We start from the raw sequence: 23446 nt of genomic DNA, 5'->3' as shown, positions 1-23446 counted from the left end.
AGTCCCAAGATCCATATTCTGTTACCACATCTGGGGACTTCCTCCTTCATCTGGTCAAAACAAATACCTGTTTCCTAGTTAATTTTCTAAGCTACAAAACTACGAACAACAGCTCTTAAAAAAAAGTTTGATGAACAATTAACTAATGGCCACAAGCTGTTGAGCTTTAATGGAAGTTAGGTTACAGGAACTAAAACATGACATCACATTCCACGTAATTATGAGATTAGGATAGGATCCTGGTAGGTCTGATTTCTGTCCCGACAGAGTATTCACAATATTGTAACCATTTAAATTCTTTCACAACTGCAGACAAGCTGCATATTAAAAGCATATATGTGCATATAGTTGCATGAATAAAAACAGAAGTGTAAAAGGCTGGTGCAGGGAGCGAGGGAAAAATAATAAAATGGAAGTGTAACTTAAAACAAATATAAAAACCTTGTAGTTGGTACAGGAGAACTAGGAATAGTTTGATACATCTTAGTCAATCAGGTTTGACACTACTGTCAAACTGGAGACATTTTAAATTAAACCATTAGAAGAACTGAAACTCTTAAATATATATATATGTATGTATTTTCTTAAGCTGGGGGAAGGGGAGGAAATAACTCAAAAACTCACCATAGTCCTACTCTGGTTTTATTGCAGAAGTTCTTCCTCTCTGGTTTGCTTACTAATTCTAGAAGCTAATCACAAAGCAAAGCGAGGAGAAAAGTGAGAGAACAAACAAAGGAACCCTGCAAAGGAACCCTGCACTACTGACTTATATTTAAGCAAACAACGGCAGCTTTCTCTAACTACACACAGTTATGCCTTTCATCATTGCTCCACAGGAGGATGACTGATGGCAAAACACTGAGCCTTAATGGGTCAAGTACTCTCAGTCACCAAGGAATCTGGGGAACTTCAGGGAAAAGCAGCAGCAAATGTAGAAAGGCACTGCAAAGAGCTTACTAATTACTCAGAAGCAAAGGTAACATACCAATATCTGGATTGAAGATTTCTTCCACAACCAGTTGAAAAAATTCTTTGGAAACACCTCCTTCATCTACCCCTTGCTCTCCTTCAAATTCAACATACAACTGCTTCTTCAAGTCTGCAGGATTTTCCATGGCAATCATCTCTAGCTATTGAGTGAACAGATGAAATTTCATTAGTACATCTCAACGGTGTATCAAGTAACTACATTAAAATCTACCCTCCAAACCTAAGAAGATAGCAAGCATAAATCACAACTGTAAAACATCAGAAAACAACAGTAATGCTAAATCACTTTAAGCAGGTATTAGCATTTGGGGATTAACGCAGCAAGAAACTTACCAAAGATCTTATCTGTTAGCCAGTTAAGCCTGTTAGCGTTCTCCATTTCCATTCTTCTAAGCACTTACTTCAAGTTAGCAATGTGTTGAGCAAAATTTACAGAAAACCATATGAAAACAAGGTGCATTGCTGGGTTAACTAAATTCATCTGACTATAAGAAACTGCAGTTTGATCTACGCAGCTGACAACAAAAGGTTTTGCAAAGGGACTACACAGATATGTTTTTGGAGTCTTTGTGTGATAACTTAGAGTGGAAGACAGAAGACGTGCCTTTGAAAAGTAGTCACATCTCACTAACAGAGCTAGGAAAAAAACAAAAATACATGAATATTACAGTCAAATGAATTCCCTTTCCTCCTGACCCTTTTGAAAAAGTCTCAGAAATATCTTGTCCTTTTAATTTCAGTGCCTTCACACAGAACTACTGCATTGTTTCCTTGGAAGTGAAAATTCAGGTAAAGTCACACAAAAGTTATGATGCTTCATAGGAAAGGGTTTCATTCCTATATGCAGGCCATTACAGGTCTGTAACACCTTTTCCCCCCAACAGAAATGTATCCTTTCATTAAATTACAAGTTATTAAAGAATATTTTTTATCTGCCAAGAAATGCGCTGCTTAGCAGCACAAACATGTTGGTCAAACCCGTGCAGCATTATTACATTAAACATACCCATGTGCAGAAGAATATTCGACAGCAGTACTGTAAGGCACAGAAGGACCTGTACACTCCTCTGCGAAGACCATATTACTGGCAAGATCTGCCTACAATCCAGGATGGTGCTAACTGTACTTACCGGTACGTGTTCTTAACATGCTGAACCTCTTTTTATTTCACTACCCTGCCTTATCCACACATACGCCAACACACCCCTTCTGCCCCAGAATCAGACTACAGGAGTGTAAAGGAAAACAGGAACAAAGAGGACAAAGAAGGAAGCGATGCCACCAGCAAGATACTTTCTCCTGAGCCATTTTCTCCCGCTGACATCTGCCAAGGCAGCGGGCCTGCCGCGTTACAAGCGGCACAGCAGGGCAGGCGAGTGACTGAGCTGAAGGTGGGGAGCATAACGGGGCTGAAGGCTTTGAAGCTCCTCATGCAAAAGCAGCACGCGGGGAAAGAATGGTACCAACTGCTATTGAAAACTAGTATCAGGAAGGGCAGATACAGGGTATCTATAACCTAGATGGGCTAAACAGAGGGTAACCACTTCGAATATGTCTCAGTTAAAAGAAACAGAGGTTAGCCATGAAGACCCCACAAATGAAAGCAAGTGAGGTCAGATTACTAGATTGAGATGCACGTTAAATTACAAGAGTCTCTGGAAAAACAGTTGTTGTACACTACATCGAGCAGTCAATCCATTTGGTATTCTATTGTATATCACTTGCAAGGAACCATTTTAGCCCCAAAGGAGACCAAAATAACTTTTTCACTGAAGTTCACTGTATTTTTTAAATCAACAATGCTTCTGCTGCAAGACCATGTTGCAGTTCCCCCCAACTTGATATTCTCATCATACTCTTCCCACACTAATGTAGTTTTGCATCTTGCCTTTGAAGTAAATCTTTACATTTAGCATCTTACAAACGTGTAAAAAGAACTTTGCTCCTGAATAGGACAGAGCACAAGCCACGTCGTAAATACAGCAGATTGTTTTAAAAACAGTAGTAGTGATTTACAGACCTTAAGTACCAGTTATACATTAGATAGAGAGATGCTCTCCTATTTGAATTTGTTCTTACAAGTACACTAATACTTTTTTCTTCCCAGTCACGAGTTCATTGGCTTTGCAGTACCTACCACCACCAATTTACTCTTGTGAAAGTTTTACAAATGTTGATGAGTTCTGAGAAGGCAGGTATTGCCTATGTATTTTTGGGGGGACAACAACCTTGTCATGGTATAAAAATTTTCACATCATAAAAATGCGTTTACATTAAAGAGAATGCTCATGTTTACATATATGTAGCAATCAAAAAACATTTAGAAATTGTTTTTGGCTCAGAACTAGGCTGTAATGAGCAACATAAAAGAAAAGCAGTATTAAAAAAAGGGGGAAGGAAATGCTGAGTTGAGCAACACTGGTTGGAACACCATGCTGAACATCTGCAAGGAAGTCAGATAAAGGATTACCAAAAGGCCCGTATTTTGAGTCAAAGCCTAATAATGTTCCTTGAAGTAGATTTTATGAGGACAACGTTGCTAAGCTGCTCAACTGAAAGTTACAGATTTAGCTGCTCCTTTGAATATCCACCTCTCTCAACTGACACTTAACAAGAAAATAAATGAAACTCGTTAGAAAACACTGTCACAATAGTAGAGGCACTGTAATTTAGTAGAACTGCAGTGCTTCCATAGCAAGCAAGTATGAACTTCAGCTTAAAATATTTTTTTAAACAAACAGAGCTCTCTCGGCCATGCCAACACAGATACAGCTGGATAAACCCAATCTGCGTGCATGGGAATTCCCAAAGTTTTAGAAGCTGATGTCTTCTGTCATGGTGGTTTGGCCACGCAGATAAAGTCACTGTATTTTCCAGCAATTTCCTAGAAAGTATCTGTGTAACTGTCTGAAGCATAACCATCAAAAACCGAGTATCTACAAATTGAAAGGCTAAAAAGTTGACACATGATAGACAAATAAATGTATTTTGTTGGCTTAAATATGTTAGTGTGCTACAACATAGCAGACCGTATGATTTACGTTGTTTACAGAACAGCACTGTGTTTCCCTGAAAGATAGGAAACAGTCCACCGGAAGACAGAAGACAGTATTTAAAACCCTAATGTAATGCCAGAGTTCGGGCATCATCTTAAAACTGACAGTAACTGAAATAATCTGTTCAGTGAAAAATCAGAAAGCCTGAAGCTCCAGCATGTAACACACGAGTTCAGAAACAGTGGCAGGAATACTTTTCATGCTAGATGGTAAAAGTGACTACAACTACTCTAAGGTTCAAAGCACCAGAGGCACATCATGACATATGTCAGTCAGTACACTTTGTGCACGTGCAGAACTGCATGCGAGTAATACTTAAGAAGTGACAAAGGAGCAGCCTCTCAAGCTGCATTTCATGGTTCATACATATGCTTGCCAGCGGAGCTTACATCTGGCTGTACTGATGTACGCAGTCTGCACACAACCAGGGCACGCTAAGGGCTGAGACTTTCAGCTGAACACATACAAAAACCAGCTTAGTCTCAAAGAACATGTTAAAGCTCCCGGAGTGCTTGGTTTTAGCATCCCGTGAGAATCTGCACACTGGCTTGAGTTGTCACATAGGAGCTTTCGCTCACGGATGCATTTAGCAGAGTCATTTGCACCTAGAAGAGGCTGGCTGCCTGCCAGCTGCCTGAATTCAACACCAAATTTGTCAGAGTGAATTTCTAGTTTGCAAGCACGTACCAGCCAGATCCTGCTGGAGGAACCCATCACATTTTCCACTTAGGGAACTCACATGTCGTAACTCACACCCTTTCCATTACTGCTACCTGAGGATAAATCCACGTAATCTGTGCAAAATAAGAGAGTCAACTCAGAGGAAGGGGATGAAAGAAAGAGCTGCTTGGGGATGAAAAGGCAGAAGAGGGGATTTAAGGATAAACCAAACCTTTCATTACCACCACATCCACCTAATGTGGCTCGGTTGTAGTCCAGAAAACCTCTTGAAAGAAACCCATTAGACACAAGAGGACATGTCAGCTGCTTTCTAGCACTGCAAACTGAGCTGCCAACTCCCAAGTGTAAGAGCCCTGTAATAAAAGTGAGGACTAACACTTCACCATTTCCCCTCTGAGGACTTTTCAGAATAACGTACATACAGCTAAGCATACAGCCTTTCTTTGTATTATATACTTACTGTTTCATTGAGTCCATTTCAATAAAAAAAAATCAGAAAAATAAGTTTCATACGTGCAAAGAAATTGAACATTGAATTTATAAATGAAGTTTTTGCTTACATGTATTAATTCCAGGGAGAACTACAGCTTTCTTATTAAAAAAGCAGCTTTAAACAAGTACTTAAAAGGCATTACTTCAAATTCTAGGAAAATAACCCTACCATGATTAAAAACGTTCAATGTTCGTATTTGTTTTAATGAAGCCCAAAAAGCAAGATGTACACAATGAACTCCAGAAGTTTAAATATTAAATATGAAGGCAAAACCAGCCTGACTAATTAGCAAAGACCTGCACTCAGTCCATTTGCTAATATGAATTATGAAAGCTGACTGATGTATTTGCTTTAAAAATATCCAGTACTGATAAAGAAAACATGAGTAAGATCATCTCAACCTCACTTTAATCAATATTTCTGAGAACGCCTTCATCGTGAAATTGTCCAAGGAATTCCACATATAGCCAAACAAAGTCTGCAGTAAATATTTTCTAAAAACACCAGTCTACTGACATGAGCATAAAATTACTTACAATTTAAACAGGTCTATAAGAATTCATACGAACAATTTCACTAAATAAAAACCCCATGAGCAAAAAAAGCAATGCAAGGGTAAAATACCAGAAATTGTATTTCTTACCTGTAATTTAAGCATGATTAGAAACTGTTTTGTCACTGAACAGGTTTAAGACTATGCTTTTATGATTGAAGACTTATCTTGACAATTTTTTTCTAATATTTTTCAGTGAGACCCTTCCGAAGGGGGTCATCATCGACATCATACCCAAAACTGCAGCCATCGCTAACAGCATCAAGCCTGTCTTTGACCTACAGTTCCAACTGCGACTGCAGTCAGAGGCAGAGGAAGTCACTTATGATTGGGACGTAATACTGAGGACTGTCCTAACCCATTTCATGCCAATTCGGAAGTGGAAACAGATTTGTGTTCTGAATTTATTATAGGAAGTGCTTATAACAGCAGCATGCAATTCTGAAAGTGATCAGTCAGGCAGCTGCCGAATTAAGTGCAAAGACAGCAGTGTGGATGTATTTCCCTGACTACACTTGTCCTGCTACCAGCAGATTTACATCATTCTTTTATGTCCTGTCATCTTTCTTCCTTTAAGAGGACTTCATCATCTCTCTGAAGAGACCACAAATTACCGAATTTCCATTATATCCTTTGATATTAAAATAGGAAAAAAATGCAGAAGAGATATAAGCACATGGTAAACAGAGACATTGTATTGTTTCATTCCCTCCTTTCTCAATGCTTCCTCAGAAACATTTTAAATCTCTTCCTTGAGCACTAATACCTTATTGTCAACTAAAACACATTAATAGATAAAAGGTGACTTCTGTATCAATTGGTAGTTTTATCAACACATTTTTTCCTCAGTCCACATCATTTCACAATGGGTACCTTGATGCACGTGTTTGAATGGCATGCATTTCTCCCTTCCTCCAACTAGGAGGGCGAGTCTTCCTTCATCTTGAGGATAATCCATTTTCCGCTTTTGAGAAGTGCCTGGGCTCCACTTGCTTTCACTAACACCACAGCTCAGATGGCTTGAATTTAGAACCACTGTATTTTTCTCTATTTCTTCATCTCAGAATAAACAGTCGAAAATTCTTACTCTCCTTTGGTTTTTGACAGAGTCAGATTACCATAATTTAACATGTTCTGACAGCTGAAATTAACATCCGTAAGAGGATCCATGGCAACTGCCCAGGCATGTATTTGTAGACTGCTGGGCTGTGCCAGGGCTGCTGCACATGCATTGCAATTTAAATTCATTTGCTTGAGTTTCAAGTGATTTAAATTACCTAAGTTTCCAGCAGACCAAGAGTGTGCAGTGATGTCTGCTGTGGCCCCGCTGAGATGTAGCAACTGCACCACCTTGATGTTGCCCACGAGCTTTCTAATCAACACTAAGCATCTTTTGTCCTCAAAGGTTTCAACTCCCTAAAGCAGGGAGCAGTATGTAGATGGATACCTTTACATGTTTACAGATTTTCTTTCCTATCATCAGCATGAGGAGGGTCTGCTTCCTCTCTCCTCAAACTGACTTTAAGAGAACATCTCCCCAAAACTAGCTCTCATCCTGTTTCAGTCCATCCTCTCCTGAAGAGACAGTATTCCCTCTTCTCCAATATTTACCTATCTCAAAGCTGAAGAGCATCAATGAAAAACCTCATTACTTCAAGGTGACAAAACCTAACAGGGCACAACTGTAAGCTCCAGAGAGAGTGAAACTACAAAGAGCATTTTTAAATCAGAAAACTGGTACACAGGAAGGCTTAATCTTACAACAGTATTTTTTCACTTGCCTGATACAATAACTGGGCTTACAGACAAGCCACTTCTGCACTGCAAATCCCTAACACACCTGTTGGTACTTGAGACAGAAGTTTTGCATGCTAACTGATAATATTAGCAATTTGCATGAAGCAGCTAACTCATCAGAAAATGCAGATGTACACTGAAAAATCAGTGTGGAAGCTTATTTAGGGTTCTCAAAACTGACCTTCAATAGCAGTTAAACAGAAGCAGCTATTGGGTTGAGAAGCAAATCATACTGTCCCCAGACTCTCTCCAAATACACATCCTTGTCTGGCTCTTTAGCGACATGCTTTAAAATCAAAGTTTAAAAGTTTGCAAGGACTGTTGTGCTTTTAACAGAACACAGAAAAATGAGCTTCTGAAAAATAACAGCTTTAAGCAAAAAAAAAAGGAAGAAAAGTCCTGAAATTAAGGGACCTATTTATGAAAAAAGAAGTTTGTGTGAAATATTCTTCATAGTTTGTATTCTGCACAACTCCCATCTTCAAAAAAGGTGTGAACAAGGATTTTTAAGTTTTACCTTAAGAAGCCAGCATATTCAGAAACAGGCTGCTCTCACAGTTCTCAAGTACTAACAGGTCTTACTTCCCCCTTTCTCAGTCATTATTTGCACCAAATACCAACAAGGCTTAGGGAAGCGAAGTTCTACTTATCAAGTAGTCACTCCACACGCTTTACACCTAGAAGATCACAAGTCACAAGAACAGTACACAACTGAAAGGAAAGGCTTTAATTCAAACTTCCATCTGAAAAAAAAAATATCATCAAAAGATGATCCAGCGCAGAGGACACAGAAAATAAGGCACTGAAACAGAATTTGGCCACCCTCTGCATTAAGATGTGTAACAGCACAGAACCTGTTAATGAGGGTCAAGAACTCTTTGATGCAAGTGCTCTGAGCAAAACTGGTTCTGCTGACCACGCAAGTCTCCAGCAACACGCTCAGAATTCAAACTTAATATAGTAAAGCCATATGAGATTCTTGCAGAGGAAATCTAGTACGTAAAACACCGGATCCACACACGGTCCTTTCCAGTTAGTCGAAGCCTGCGCAGTTTGTGCTAGCCAAACCCAACCAACCAAAGCTCCATGTCGCTGCCGCAGGACTTACCCGGACAAGTGCATCGTCGATGATGTGATCACGTCTCACTTTAAGTCGCAAGTACGGGTTGAGCTGCTGTCCTTGAACTAAGCTGTAGAGCACAGTTATGCGTCGTTCACTGTACATCCGGATTCTATTGTCATAATACAATCCCAGGTTCTTGGTAACAGCATTCAATATGAAGGGACAAGTCATAAAAGAGAATTTGTTTTCCGTTTCTACTTTGAAGAAAGTGTAGTCTTTGTCCATTTCTAGAACATCATTCAGTGGTTCGTTAATAAATTCTTCAAAAGGAATAAGTGGTTTTCTGCAATCTATAGTTTTAACACCCAGTTCAGTTTCCAGAGGGTCCACTCGAGGACCTTTTTTATTTCTTCTTTCCTCACCCAACAGCTCTTGAAGAGTTAGTTCACTTGATTCTGGGATGGGTTCTTCATCTTCCTCTTCATTATGATCTGTATCCACATCCCCTCCTACTACATTTGCATAGTAAACCATTTTCAAGCACTTTGAAGCAGCAACAACAGCATCATCATCATTCACTAGGTTACGACTATTGAACTCGTTGCTTATGACTTTGTAAGTAATAAGCTGCTGAAATGTCTCCATCATTCTCCGAATTTGGTCTGCTCTATACTTAGACCACAATCTGACCAGTTTTGCTTGAGCTGCAAGGGGTAGCTTGCTCATTGCTTTGCAAAACAACGGCAGAGCCATTTCCAGGTATTCAGGGCTATGAAGATTGCCATTCTCCATAACGATTATAAACAAATTCAGATAGTTAGGATCCCGAGAGTACACATTATGGTAAGTCAAGTCACATTCCACATTAGGTGACAAGTACACAAGTGCATTTAAAAAGGCAGTTTCTATTTTTTCATTAGAAAGTAATCTATCATAGACCCGCCTGACTGCTTCAATATCTACAGACACTTCATCGGGGCCTAATTTTTGGAGGTTATTGTCTCCCTGTGTGTTATCACCTATTCTTGATGATGAAGATGACGATGCGCCTGAATCTTCTTCCATAGCAGCAGCTGAACAGGCAGCTTTTTCCTTTTCGTCTTCATCTTTGTCTTCATCCTTTCCTTGAAGGGACTTGAGCTCCTCCTTCGTGTGCTGCTTGGCTTTTCGGAAACTCTGTACCAATGCTTCAGCACTAGAAAATACTCTCCCAATCACCCGGATTAAAGGGGAATAATCCTCTTTCTCTCGACATAGTTCAAGAATTTCATATATCTTGTCTTCTGTTAGAAAAGTCACATCTACAAAGAGATGAAATATTTTAATTGTATTAAGATAAAATTTAAAAATATAAGGTATTTATCTGCTCTACTCATGAAATATGTATATCATATTATTAACACACTTTACAAAAAACAGCATCAGTGCTTGATAAATTCAAAACATATTTCGATTTCAATAGCATGAAGAATCATGATTTCTTTCACAATTCTTTTGTGTAATATTTCATTTGTGGATGCGAATCAGAGAACATACTGTGACAGTAAAATTGTTTTGCTGTCTTTTGATTGACTACATTTGGTCACATTTAATTGTGCTATATTGTCTAACCAAGAGCAACTAGGGCAATCAGTAAGATGTTAAGCTTTGAAAGTCTGTTAAGACAGTAACAATACTGCACAGCTAACAGACAAGTCATTAAACTATCTGAACTAAACTATCAACTTTTTTTCATAACACTTATTTAATCCACATACTTCCCCACTTCTTAAAAACAGATCTTGAAAAGATTCACCAATTCGTTTTGTTGTATATATGATTTCTTGTTTATTTCTATTTCTAATGTTTTCTGCAGTATGTGCGTGTGTATATATATATATATATATATATATATAAAAAAAACGTACCTGAAAATCATTTAAAAAACACAATACATGTTTAGAAATTTATGCTGCCTTCTAAATTACACACACAGTTGGGTAGGTGAGTTACTTCTCTGTACGCTAGGCTTCACTGGAGCACACTCATCAACTTGCTATTCAGATGATCAAGCTGGTTTACACACAACAGCAGCATGGGCTCCAAGTACCTGTTCCCCCCACTCCAAGTGCAATAGCTCCTTTGGGGATCCATTTGCTAACCTGAATCTTCCTTCCTCTTTATTAAGAGAAGGAAAAAGCATTATGTAGTTTTCTCTGCTATTTCTCAAGCAGTACCCACAAATGTATGTGCATCAGGTGATGACTTACAGTAGGATAACCGCCAAACATGATCAGGTACTGAAAAGCCAATCTAGTTTAAACATTCAGATTCTTCCAAACTGGCACATAGAAATGAAAACCAAATCTGTGTAATAGCATCTCTGCAGAGCTGAGGACATGCATCACATCACTGTATCCATCAACACCACCAGTATAACTACCTCTGAAGAAAGTAGTAACTATCACCTTAATATATATACTTATATACAGTATATGTTTAAATATTTTGAAATGGGATTACCTACCTTAACATTCATCCCAAGCAATCATTAAGTTAAAAATACAAACTAAATCAGGCAGAGAGACAATTTATTGATTTTTGCAGAGACCCAAAATCATTCTTAGAGCACATGTAACATGGGAAAGATTAAGCTTATGTCATGCTACTGAGATTGACTTCCAACAAATATGAAGACAGTGGGAAAAGCTTCAAAACTGAAATCTGTCCTGCTAAACAACAGCACTGAAAATATTATGAAGGGATTCAGTCCTAGTACATCTCCTATTTTTATCTGTTGCCATGCGTATGCAAGCAGCAAACCTGCCTAAAATAAATTTAACTGCTGATACAGATTGTTCTGTGCCATAGCTCCTCAAAACAAGGACTACACTCTCAAGTTCACTGACTCCACTGCGTGGAAGTTACTTATAGCACAGAAATTATCAATAAAGTTGACAGTTTAATAACACATTTTAAATTCCCATGCTTTCAATACAATTTTCCATTTTTTTAAAAATTTTTTAAACAGATACGTAATATTTAAATAGGAAACCACCTGCTATTTCCTGCTAAAATATTTAGTATTACCATAAGCAGTTTTGTAACAGCTTTAAGTCATATCCTGTGACGACACTCCAACTGAGCTGCTCTAAGGGCCTGTCCCATTTTACTTTGTAGCAGTGATCAACATCTTATATGTCTGTATCCAATACTGATCATCTGCAGAGTAAGCCACACATAACTGAAGGTTCCTTTCTACTGAAGTCAGTTTTAACTGACATTTGACTGTGAGCTTTTACACACCTTCTCTTGATCTTTCTACTACACTAAGTGATCCAGTAAGTAAACGGTTCCTCTCCAACCTTGCTCTAATGCTACCCCATGACATCCTCACACGTGAAATCAAGCTTTAGCAGTGATTCCAGTAATTTAGAATAGGAATCTAGAGTGCTCGATTCCTTAGATGTGATTCCTTTCCCCAGGTAAATAAGAGTCCCATATGGTATTTAACAACGCATTCATGCTCTGACCATACAGCTACAAAGACAGGTCAACACTTGTGACTCTACAATACATGAGATCTGAGTCATTGCTTTAGACAACATAGCGCCTCTGGAAATAGAGCGCAAAGACTCTTACATATCTGCATCTGGAGAGAGGATGGCAGGGTGGGGTAGATGAACAAAAATCCTGCGTACATCTCCATCAGAAACACACAAAACTAAAAGTCAGAGAACAGACCTAATGCCTCTCAGGCCAGTCTAACACCACACTGGCTCCCTTTTCCCCTCCCTACTGTTTGCTTCTTTGCTTACTCAGATCATAAATAATTTGGGGACACATGCTTACATCAGCTGAAGAACAAACTAATGCTAGTATTGACTGGAGCATCTCAGGTCTCCTATAACAGAGCTACATTTCACTGCTGATTCTGCAGGCCTTTTTAATTCTTTGCTGTAAATGGTTTTACTTTCTTTAGCAAAAATGAATGAATCTAAACTTCTGTGCTCAAACCATTTACTACAACATTTAAAGTCTGCACAGCAGTTAATAGCTCTAATTTCAGTTAGCTTGGGATTTCTTTTTGCATCACAGATTTCAGTCACAATTAAACTGATTTTTGCAGACTCCTGCTAGCAGAGTTTAAAAAAACCTAAAAATAAGTCTGAAAAGATGTACAGAATTGTATTTCTCTTCCCCACTCTGGCTTAAATATTTTAACTTTTTTCACTTGGTAGATGCATTTTTTTTTTAAATGTCTGTTTTTGGGTAACAATCAAGACGTCATCTTATGCAGTGGTCTCTTTCTCTAGTGCTTCCTTCAACAACTTCCTTTGCAAATATGTCTGGTCATCATAATTGGAAGGTTTGACATTTGGCAAAGACAGAGCTTTGCAATAAGGGTTAAGTTTAGATCATGAGAAGGGTACGTGTTAAAGCCACTGATAGTCCAAAACAAACCTCCAGTGGACAGTCACAAGGTTTTATTAGTTCTATTTCCTCTTCCAAATAAATCCACTGTTCAAGCCTATTTATTATCCATTGTATCATTTTGTTCATCTTATGTTTCTTAACACAGAAACTGGAATTCGTCAAAAAACAAATTTTACAACCCATTAACTCCAGGGCAGTTACAAAACTAGGCAAATTAACTGAGCTAAAATAGGCATACAACAGCACTTAAAAACCTCCATGTTTGTAGAAACAGTAATCTCAGAATACATATGAATTTTAAGAGAGATGTAGTGAAGATCCAGATTTGGAATCAGTGTTCAGCAGTAACCCAGCCACTTTATAGAATCTATAGTAAAATATTTGAAAGCCAAACACTATATTTTATTTAAGGAATCAAAAGAACACCACCATGCTGACATCTGAAGACTTATACTTGCACATATTAAATGTGTTCTATTTTAGGAAGAATCTAAAATGACATCTTACCTTTAAAGTCATCTCTTGGGCCTTGCATTTCCTTCTTGTTCATTTTTCTGTCAGTGCAGGAATTGTTATGGGCACCTTTGGAATTGTTTTCTAGGTAAGCTGAGCTCGTTCCTTTCTTGGAGGGATGAGGATCACAGAGTTTTGCATTAATCTTATAAAGCTCGAGGGCCTTAATGGCTGCTGCATTGTTATCCATACGGAGAAAAGTTGGACAGGAAGCACAAAATTCATTCGTGCAGGCTTCATTTCCACAGCCCTCAGTTAACTGGTGGTAGTAGCGCTCTATTAGATGCTTTGCAGCTGCTCGCTTCCTGTAGCAAACATTCAAACAGTAAGTACAAGGATTAGTAGAGCTTTCACATACGAAGCTCATTCAAAAAGCATCAGCAAGGCAGAGATTAGTCAGGCACTGAAACACAAGATTTCTGAATCAGAGGGAACATCAGGAGATTTTTTTTGTTTTTTAAATGTAGGACTTATCTTGACAAACGCAAGTGTATTTAACACACAACTTGATTTATAGGTCCTATGCAAACGAAAGGTAAATCCTCTTTATGCATACTTTTCAGCTTTACACTCTAGTGTTACAGTGGACACAATCTCAATTGACAACAAAAATAGAGCAGTGTAGATGCAAAGCAGGGCTGCACGTAAAACAGAACCAGATCTACAGGTGATCACGTCTTTGATGCATAGTACTGAGGTACAGTTGCCACTGAGAGGGAAGCTGCACAACAAACAAACGATCCAGGCATTTATTAATACTACACCAATAGGATGTAAACTCTAAAAAAAAAAAACTAGGACTTTTTTTAAAAACAAGATTCCAGATGACTGGGTTATCTGATATTTAGTCTATTTAAATCAGTAGGAAAAGTGTTGCTTGGTTAATTAAACTGCTGACAAAACAATGATTAAAGATGAGCTCAGGGCTGAATAACCTCAGCCTAATAAGGTATACAGTTCTCAAAGAGCTATTTGCCAAATCCTCCCCTTTCTCCCACAGTAACATACAGCAACTTCGTATTTTGAAAAATTACAACTGTATCTGTATACCACTCAATATGCTTAGTACTACACAGACACACAAAAATCTAACTGGTCAGTTACTGAAGTCAGACTTCTATAAAAACATACAAATGGTAAATAAACCACCTGAAAGCTGCTGGCAATTAGGACAGAAAAAGCTGCATGCAGCACCAAGAACAACATGTTTCCCCATATTTTTGAAATAAACCTCCAGAATTTTCAATTCACTTAAGAAAGCTAGTTATTCAGCTACGAAAAAACATTTCAAACATTTTACATAGGTCTAATACATAGGCTTTTTATCCAGCTTTAACGATACAGTGCTATAAAAATGGGAAGCAAGATATTAATCAGAAATTGTGATAATTAACTTGAAGTTGCTTTTCTTCCACAAGTTGATGCACACAGATTCTCCATAAAACAAATACTTCAGAACTGAAGCACCAGACCTACTGGTACTACTCAGCATTTGCTGCACTTAGCTGATAGTATGGGCTGGTCAAGTATCAGAGTTTCAATGCAGCGGCTTCAGAAAGAAAAGTGTCCTCAAGTTCTGAAAGTGACTATTGAGGTGTAAATTATTCAGCAATAGCACCCTTGTACCTTCTCTACAATCACGTGATCCATAAAGGTGAAAGAGAAGAAAGAAAATATTTCTTACAAAGAAAATTATTACCCTAACGTCTACAGAACTTTCTGAATGCCCTAGTGAGTTCCAAGGCAAAAAAAGCAGAAAGGTTTCCCTGACACCCCAAGACATAGTTGGAAGACCATAACAAGTAAAGCAGCACCATCAATACCGTCAAAACCACTTCTGTACAAACAGGGAATAGCTGTATTTTGATCCAAGGAAAAGAGTTCTAGCCTTTTCCAGTTTTTATATACATGGTCTTCAGAACAGCAGCCTCTTGTGTGTGTACATGTAGGTATACACATACACACAGAGAAGTGATTTTTTTTTTAAAAAATCTTCCCTTTAATATTTTAGCTTTTAGAAGTTTTTAAAAATAGTCTTCCATACAGCTTAGACCAGTATGCAACTTTAGACATTTATTATTGAATGCTGAGATTTCATGCTTTGATCATTCTTGACTTTGAATCATTCCAGACCTTCAAATTTAAAGGGTAAAATATAATTTGTAAGCATATGAATGTTAACACACGAGAGGCTTTCTTAATTAATATTGAATTCTTACACCTGAGATATGGCCACCTGACTCACCAACATGCTCTCTACTCCTCTTGCAGTCCCTCCTATGCATTACCATGACACCTTCATGAAAATTCCTTCCAACTCGAGTTGAAGCTCACTGCTCTAATTTTCCTCTCTCACTGAGCATATTTTCCACAGCACATATAGAATGGCAGTCATTTCATACACACATCCTCTTTTCAAGCTTTATCCTTCCTCATCACAGTTTCCTTCCGTCTTATTTCTCCATTGCAGTCTACACGTAGATTACAAGTTCTTTGCCATAATTTGTTTTCTGACCTGAGTAATACAGCTATGAATGCCACAGAGAGGCTTATGAGAAACAATACGTGTGTGCATATATGTTTTTTACCTAATGCAGCTGGAGTTGTTATTCAGGTTAAATACATTGTGAAAAGCTGACTAATTCCCTAAAAAGAGAGAACTTACATTTTCAAGCTGGACAAGTTGTTAAAGCAGCATGCACACCCTTCTAGTCATGTAACATCCAGTTTGAATGAAGTTATTTTCAGTGTATAAACACTGATTACATTAATAGCAATAATATTAAACACTGCACTTTAATCAGGTCATATCCAAGATGTTAAGAGACAAAGCTAAGCTTAGAGTTGTCTCTAACAGCTAACTCCTAATGGATTCAATTTTTTGTTTCCACATACATCGTGACAAAAAAGGATTTCATAAATTGACTTAAGGATAACTTCCTGAACAGCGGGCCTTCTTAAGCAAGACACGACTTAAGCGAGGGCAAGAGGAGCCCACTATTCTCTCTCTTCTTCCTTCCCCAAAGCCCGACATTTCCACAAGCTCATTTCCCATTTTAAAAATTAGTGTTCCCTGACTTACCTTTACAGTACTCAAAAAAAAAAAAAAAAGAAGAATGCCCTAGGCTTTTTAATTGTTCTTTAATAAACAGCCAGATAAGTTACTTTGCATTTGTAATTGGAATGCTGCAGAATCTGTGGAGTAGCTAGCACTAGAGACTTGCACCACTGGACTTTCTGGATACATAGGCGAAAGCACACTATGAATTACAGAATCATTTAGGCTGAAAAAGATCACCAAATCCAGCCATTAATCTGACCTACTGAGTCCTGTAACTAACTAGTGTCCCTTAGTGCCATATCCACACGTCTCTTAAATGTCCCCACAGATGGAGACTGCACAACTTCCCTGCCTGTTCCAATACCTAACCACCCTTTCCGTGAAGAATTTCTTCCTAATGTCCAGTCTAAACCTCCCCTGGAGCAACTTGAGACCATTTCCTTGTGTGCTATCACCTGTCACCTGAGAAAAGAGACTGACACCCTCCTTGGGGCAACCTCCTTTCAGGTAGCTCCTTTCAGCAAGGAGCTCTCCCCTCCCCTCAGCCTCCTTTTCTCCAGACTAAACAACCCCAATTCCCTCAGACACCCCCCTTAAGTCTCATTTTCTAGTCCCTTCTTTCGGATGCCTAAAGCATATACAAAACAAGGAATCGAATGTGCTGCTTCAAAAGCTTCAACACCACAGAACCTGATTTGCCTTTTTCAACTATCAAAATAATAAAGAAAAATATTACATTAAAAAAAAAACACTTGCAACAGAGAAAGTCAGGAGTTTAAACATTTAAGGAATTTTACAAAAATGTGAAGAACTTATTTTAAAGTCTGCCTACAAAGCAAAGAATTTCCACCCAAGTTTTAAAACTTGCCTGACGTTAAAGATATCTGCATAAAATAATCTTCGCTTCAAGCTTACCTACATTTAATAAACAGCTATGAAGGTTTTATATTTCTCTGGAAATATCACCATGGAATGTTGTTTCCAAACAGCTATTGCCTGGAACACAATTTTAAGTTTATTAATACACCAAAGCCTCAAATTGCTCTAATATGTCCAATATTAATAAATGGGAATCTACAACAGCTTGTCTTAACAAAACAATTAAGAATTCAGAAGTACCAAAGTATTCATAAACTGTTGTCTTCCTTGATGGGAAAGAAAAAAAGAAAAATAAACTAACGCACGAAAACCAGAGACAAATTTGTTAAGACATTTTTCTACCTGGAAGACAAACAATTCTTTTTGATACTAATAGCAAAACAACTTTCAGTGTATGCTTAAACAGACAGAAGCATAAGCAAACTTACTTAGCTGCAACAATTATACTACACTTTGGAAATAAGATCACCATCAGATGAAAAGCAGTCAAAAAAACAACACAACAAACTCACCTACATGCGAATTTAAATATTGCTTTTTGAGATTTTGTTTTAAACTTTGCATGCTGTTTTCCTTCCTCTGTTTCATAAGCATAATAATGGCGACGCTTGGAGGGAAGTTTCTAGTAAGAGCACTGCCCACAAAGCCCCCTTTGATGGGGCCGTGCACACTGAAGTGCCTGATGTTCTACCCAGAGCTGGAGCAGCGCAATGCCCCTTGGCTCCACCGATGTTATAACACCTTTTGTCTGCCTCAGCCACTGCCATCCCAGCTAATGTAGGCCTGCAAACACACACACGGAGCTCACGTTTCCAAACCCTGATCCTCCCAGTGTGGCGTGCCTCAGGCAGCGAACCCCAGTGACTAGGTGCAGACAATGACTCCCCTGGGACCATACTGGTCAACCAAGGGTCCTCCCTCCCCACCACGCCTTCTGGTTCCACTGTGCCTCCATGAACGTTGTATGCTGGCAGTCTGATACAGCACTCCCTCAAGAAGGGCGAGCCTGAGAACAGAAGTCATCCTGGCTTCATGAAGCAATGCAGAAAGACAGCTAGAGAGATGGAGTCAAGAATGTGGTCAGCATGTATCTCTTAATCTTGTCTCACAGACAAATTACCCTGTTGCAGTCCTATTAGGAAAGCACCCTTCATTACTGCCCTTTCCTCTGCTGAGTATTAGCTCTAGGACTCTACAGAGATAACATCATGCCACAGACTAACTGGTTTCATATCCTGGTTCCTATCTGTCCTTCTTAAAAAAGCATTCCAACATTCAATTAGTCAATAAATTTAGAGATGAGTAATGTATCAGTTGCATCCTGGCTTTTCAACCCAAGCAATATCAGGAGAAGTGCCTGATTTTTATTTATTTTTTGCTAAACATTTCAGACCAGAAGGTAATAATCCTTTCCCTCCAAATCAGTTATTAAACGATTATTGTAATCAATCAACATATGTAAGTAACAACTACAGGCATATCACGACACTTTACTGTGTTTAAAATGCTATGCTCAGGTTTACAGAATTAATGTCTTTTGAAAAGGCAGGGAGGAATGCAGCTTTCATATAAAAGCCCATAAACATACTCAACTATATTCCAGCAGTAATTCAAGTTACTTTTTTTTTTTTATAGTTAAGTTTATGACTAACTATAAGCTTACAACGTTTTACTCTCTTTGAACAGATTTGTTATTGAAGCTAAAAGTACAGACTTGTTATCAGCTGTTAAACTCCTAAGGACACGTCTAACTGCACAGAACATTTCTGCAGTTCTCCAAATTCTATTTTAAGTTAAGGAGTCCCAAGCACTAATACTCTGCACTGGCTGTGAGGTCACAAAAAGGCCAGCTTTGTCTTTATTGGAAAGAACTGAGACAACAGTAACTTCACATACTTGCAAGAACCCTTCAGTCTGTGTAATGTTCAGGACAAAAACCAACAAGCAATATTTTATTAAATATTAAGCAAGACACATATTTACTATGTTTTGTGTTGATCTCCCTTGATTAAAGAAGTCCCGACACTCAAGCTAAACAGATTAAACTTCATGTTGAATTGTACTGAAATTTGTCAGTTATGAAGTTTACACACTGTATTCTTCAGCCCTAACGAACAAAAGAGGTTGGATCTCATTGCAGTGCTGCTAATAAAACATATAAAGACAGTAACTTGGTGACACTGGTTCTCATTGTCTCCTTCTGGGCCACTGCTGCGTTCCCGTAGCAAGCCTGCCTGATACACGAGACAAACAATTTTAGACGGAAGTATTGATATAAGAAGAGGACTGACTGACATCTAAGACCAACCAGCAGAGAAGGGACCTAAACTGTGATCACCATGGACTCCCCTTGTACAGCTTGAAGGAAAGAGGCCTAGTACAGGAAATGGACAATCCCACAACTCTGTTTTCAAGTTAAAAAAAAAAAAGTTCTAGAGTTTGCAATGAGTTCGGTTCCCATGGTAGCATTCTTTTACTGTGTGTTCATTCCATCCCACACTGTCCTAAAACAGTGCCTGTGGTCATGCAGACACTGGCTGCAAATAACACGGGATCAGAAGACCTAAAGACCCTAACTTCCAGTTTAAGAACAGTCCAGCATCTCTGGATTAGAAAGCTCCAGTTTATGCAAATCCACCTGTGGTTTCAGCTACGAGGAAAATAATTTCAGACATTAGGCACTAGGTATGATGAATCACTAATACTTACATAGTCACTGTATATATTTGCAATGGCTGTAAATTATTTTTCTGGCATATTTTTGAAGGCTGCTGCAGAATTTTCCTGTTGCCATTCTTTGAAGGGAAACAAACCAGCTATGAAATCTACTCCAAAGTGAGATAGCTACGCACCAAATGGAACTGTAGCAACACTCTAAATGGGGATGGGTGGGGTTAAACAATATGATATGTGACAAAACACAATAAGCAGAGGGAAAGTACATGAACTTATAAGGGTCTTCAAGTTTTTGATGGCAAATTCTGTAAATTAGTTCTAAACGGGTTTTTAGAAAGCTGCACCAATCAATGCCAGAAATTATTGCAGTCCTGTGGCAGGAGCAGACAGGAGAAGGTGCTCATCTTGAAAATTCAAGGACTTGAATGAATGCTTAAGGAAAAAAAACACTCCTAACTGAGCTTGCACTATGATTTTTGTTCATCAGGAATAGAGGCAGAACTTGAAAAGCTTGGGATAACTAAGACTCTTATCCATGGAAGAATGTTGCGGAGTCCAAAAGAGTCAAATTTTATTGTCCTTTAATTAACATGTGAAACATGTGACTATGCTCTTGGTATGGAGCTTTGCAACGCAAGACAGGAACAAATAAAGCAATTATATCAGCCAACCAGAGCAAAACAACTTAAACATTCATTGTGCAAATAACAAAACACTTGCGTAAGTCCCCGAGTTTACTAATGAATTATATGCACGTTAATAACATAGCCAGTATTTTAGCTGCACAGGAGGCTTGCAGGTCAAACTCTGTTACCCAGCATGCTATTTCACCTTATGTGGTGAGAGCAACTATGCAGCGGGATTGCAGAAATTCTTCATTGGTGATGTACACATCACATTGTCCTACAGTTTTACAAAATTTCCTTTTGCAAGCATACCATGTATTAATACCATGTAACTACCAGTCAAAACACACGATCCCTACAGTTTGACTGGCTAGCATATATTTTAGAGAGATACATAAAACCTATGTAGAGCAACTCCTATCATCAGTCAGCATCAAAAAACAAATCAGCTTTCACAGAAAAGCCTGCTACTGCAGATGCTAATTTTTCAGCTTCAGTTTTAAGGAGAACACGCATAAATTGTCAAACTGCTAGAAGGGAAAACAGTTGTATTGGCTTTTCCTTCTGATTTATCATAGGTCTTTAAGCAGTCTTCACTTCACACCTGTCAAGGTCCTTGTTACCTGATGTATCTGTCCTTACAAAGGGTGAAAAGCAGCAGTCCAATTTACAATATCCAGAGCAGATTACAGCCAGAGTACAGCCTGATTCCACACAATTGACTACAGAGAAACATAACTGAGCTTGCTCCAGGAAAAGTAAAATAGGCTGCTACGCAGGAGAGAGCATGGCAGGGTTTTTACCCTGCAACCTCTAACATGTGCCATGTAGTGGTAGCCAGGCACCTCTCAGGACAGAATCTCTGCAACCTGTACCCTTAAGAAATCACCTGAGAGCGCTTCTGGTGCTGATGGCATGAGTGAGTGAGCAAACTCGCCATCCCAGGAGAAATACTCCTAACACAAGAAGATACTTTGCTCCAGTGAATCCCTAAAAACCCACGGGGAAGTGTTCCTTGCTTCCTCTTCAGCTGTTAGGCATGCAGTCCAACGTGGAGCTGCTCACCTCAGCTTTGCCCCTCCACAAGTTGGGCAGCTGCAGCAGGGGAGTCCTTGAGCCATTCAGACCACATCCCTAGCCTGCAAGACAACTCCTGAAACTGGCATCCAGCCCGTGGTGTGTAAAATACTAGACCTCCTGAGGTGAGGGAGGGAAGGAAACAGTCAATTTGTTTATGGTCACAGAAGACAAACGAACCCAGATCTTTTGAAGTCTAGGACAGTACCCTAGCAACTGGGATACACTCCCTCTATTATTTTGGAACTTCTGTTCTAAGCCACAAGAGCAAAGCTTGCGGTTTTTCTATTTGAATTCTAGGACAGGATGGTTTGAATAGCTAGAAAAGAATCTTCATTTGCTAACTTACATAAGAATAAAGCCTCAAGTAACTTTTTTTTTAAAAAATGGTCTCCTCATTCCCACAACTCTTTTTAATTTGAAATAGAAATGAACATTTCAGCCTAATATAATCTTCCTTCTAGTTAATCTTGGCCTTTGGACTAATGAAGACAGATCAAAACAAGGTTCCAAACTGCTAGCATGATGCTATATGAATACCGCTTAGTGAAAGGAAGTTAGTTTGCTGTTTCTAGGAATACCTATTTTATAAATTTGCCAAATCACATCAGACTTTTTTTTTCTTAGTTCAGCAATCCATCTGCCAAAATAGATACTAGCAGGTATTATGCTTTTAGTACTGAGCTGTCTTCAAACCCATGCATGATGTTAGCAAGTAGCAGGTAGAAATCACACCCCTACTGTCAAATCTGAATATAGGCCTGAAGATTATTGACACTGTATTATGCTACCATCTACTGGTTCACATTAAATTAAACCTCCGCACTTTCCCTTCAACCTATTCACTCAAAAAAAACAATCAGTTTCTACAGAGACTTGAATTTTTTTTTTATAGCAAAATATTAGTTTGAAATTTTCTAAGGTGATTCCATAGTTCTACTTAGCTTCTGCCTTTTTTTTTTATGCAGGTGCAAGAGTAACTGCTACATGTTCAAAACATTTTCACACGAGATACACCAAACTCATCTACTCATGTACTTACATTCGGCTAGTTTCAATGTTTTCAGAGTGAGGTTCTCCTGGTGATCTGCAAATACAGATACAAAGTCTTAAGCACTCTTTGTTACTTTAAATCGTTACAGTACAAAGAGTTAGAAATGCAAAGTGATAATTATTTTGTAATTAAAAAGCATCAGCTTTTGTGCACTTGTACATTTAACTCGTGACCAAACTCTAGAAGACAGTTTTTAACATAAATCTGAGAACACAATTAAGCCAAAGGACAGTGTTTTTCCCCACAGCTTATGCAACAGCAGCAAGAGGAGACTTCTGCCGGCAGTATCTCTCTATTCAGGCTGCATGGTGCACCAGTGCTGGGGTAATTCTTCATAACCATTTCTGTAAGCCAAGTGTATACTCAAAGTTTATCAGTGACCAACAGTTGGATTCTAGGATACAGCTACAGCAGGTCAGAAGTAGGTCTCAACAATCTCTAAACAAATTTCATGTCTCATTACTCAGATTTATGCACATAATTTCACAGAGCAGAAGAGCTACAGCCAGTT

The 23446-nt window shown here is 38.6% G+C and overlaps 1 protein-coding gene across 5 annotated transcripts in view; it reads right to left on the bottom strand.

Moving 5' to 3' along the window:
- The window catches only part of UBE3A (ubiquitin protein ligase E3A), a 50121-nt gene that overhangs the window by 8285 nt on the left and 18390 nt on the right, over nt 1–23446 (bottom strand). For all 5 annotated transcript variants that reach the window (XM_048048149.2, XM_048048148.2, XM_048048147.2 and 2 more), the window contains 4 exons: nt 22924–22968; nt 13557–13867; nt 8679–9934; nt 986–1130 (listed from right to left, as the gene is read on the bottom strand). In XM_048048149.2, coding sequence (XP_047904106.1) covers nt 986–1130; nt 8679–9934; nt 13557–13867; nt 22924–22968 — 1757 coding nt within the window. The remainder of the gene's footprint in view (nt 1–985; nt 1131–8678; nt 9935–13556; nt 13868–22923; nt 22969–23446) is intronic.

The sequence above is a fragment of the Anser cygnoides genome, chromosome 1 (assembly GCF_040182565.1).
Source record: "Anser cygnoides isolate HZ-2024a breed goose chromosome 1, Taihu_goose_T2T_genome, whole genome shotgun sequence".
NCBI classification, from domain to species: Eukaryota; Metazoa; Chordata; class Aves; order Anseriformes; family Anatidae; genus Anser; species Anser cygnoides.
Note: the sequence above shows the minus strand (reverse complement) of the source record. Positions and strands in the feature narration are given on the sequence as shown.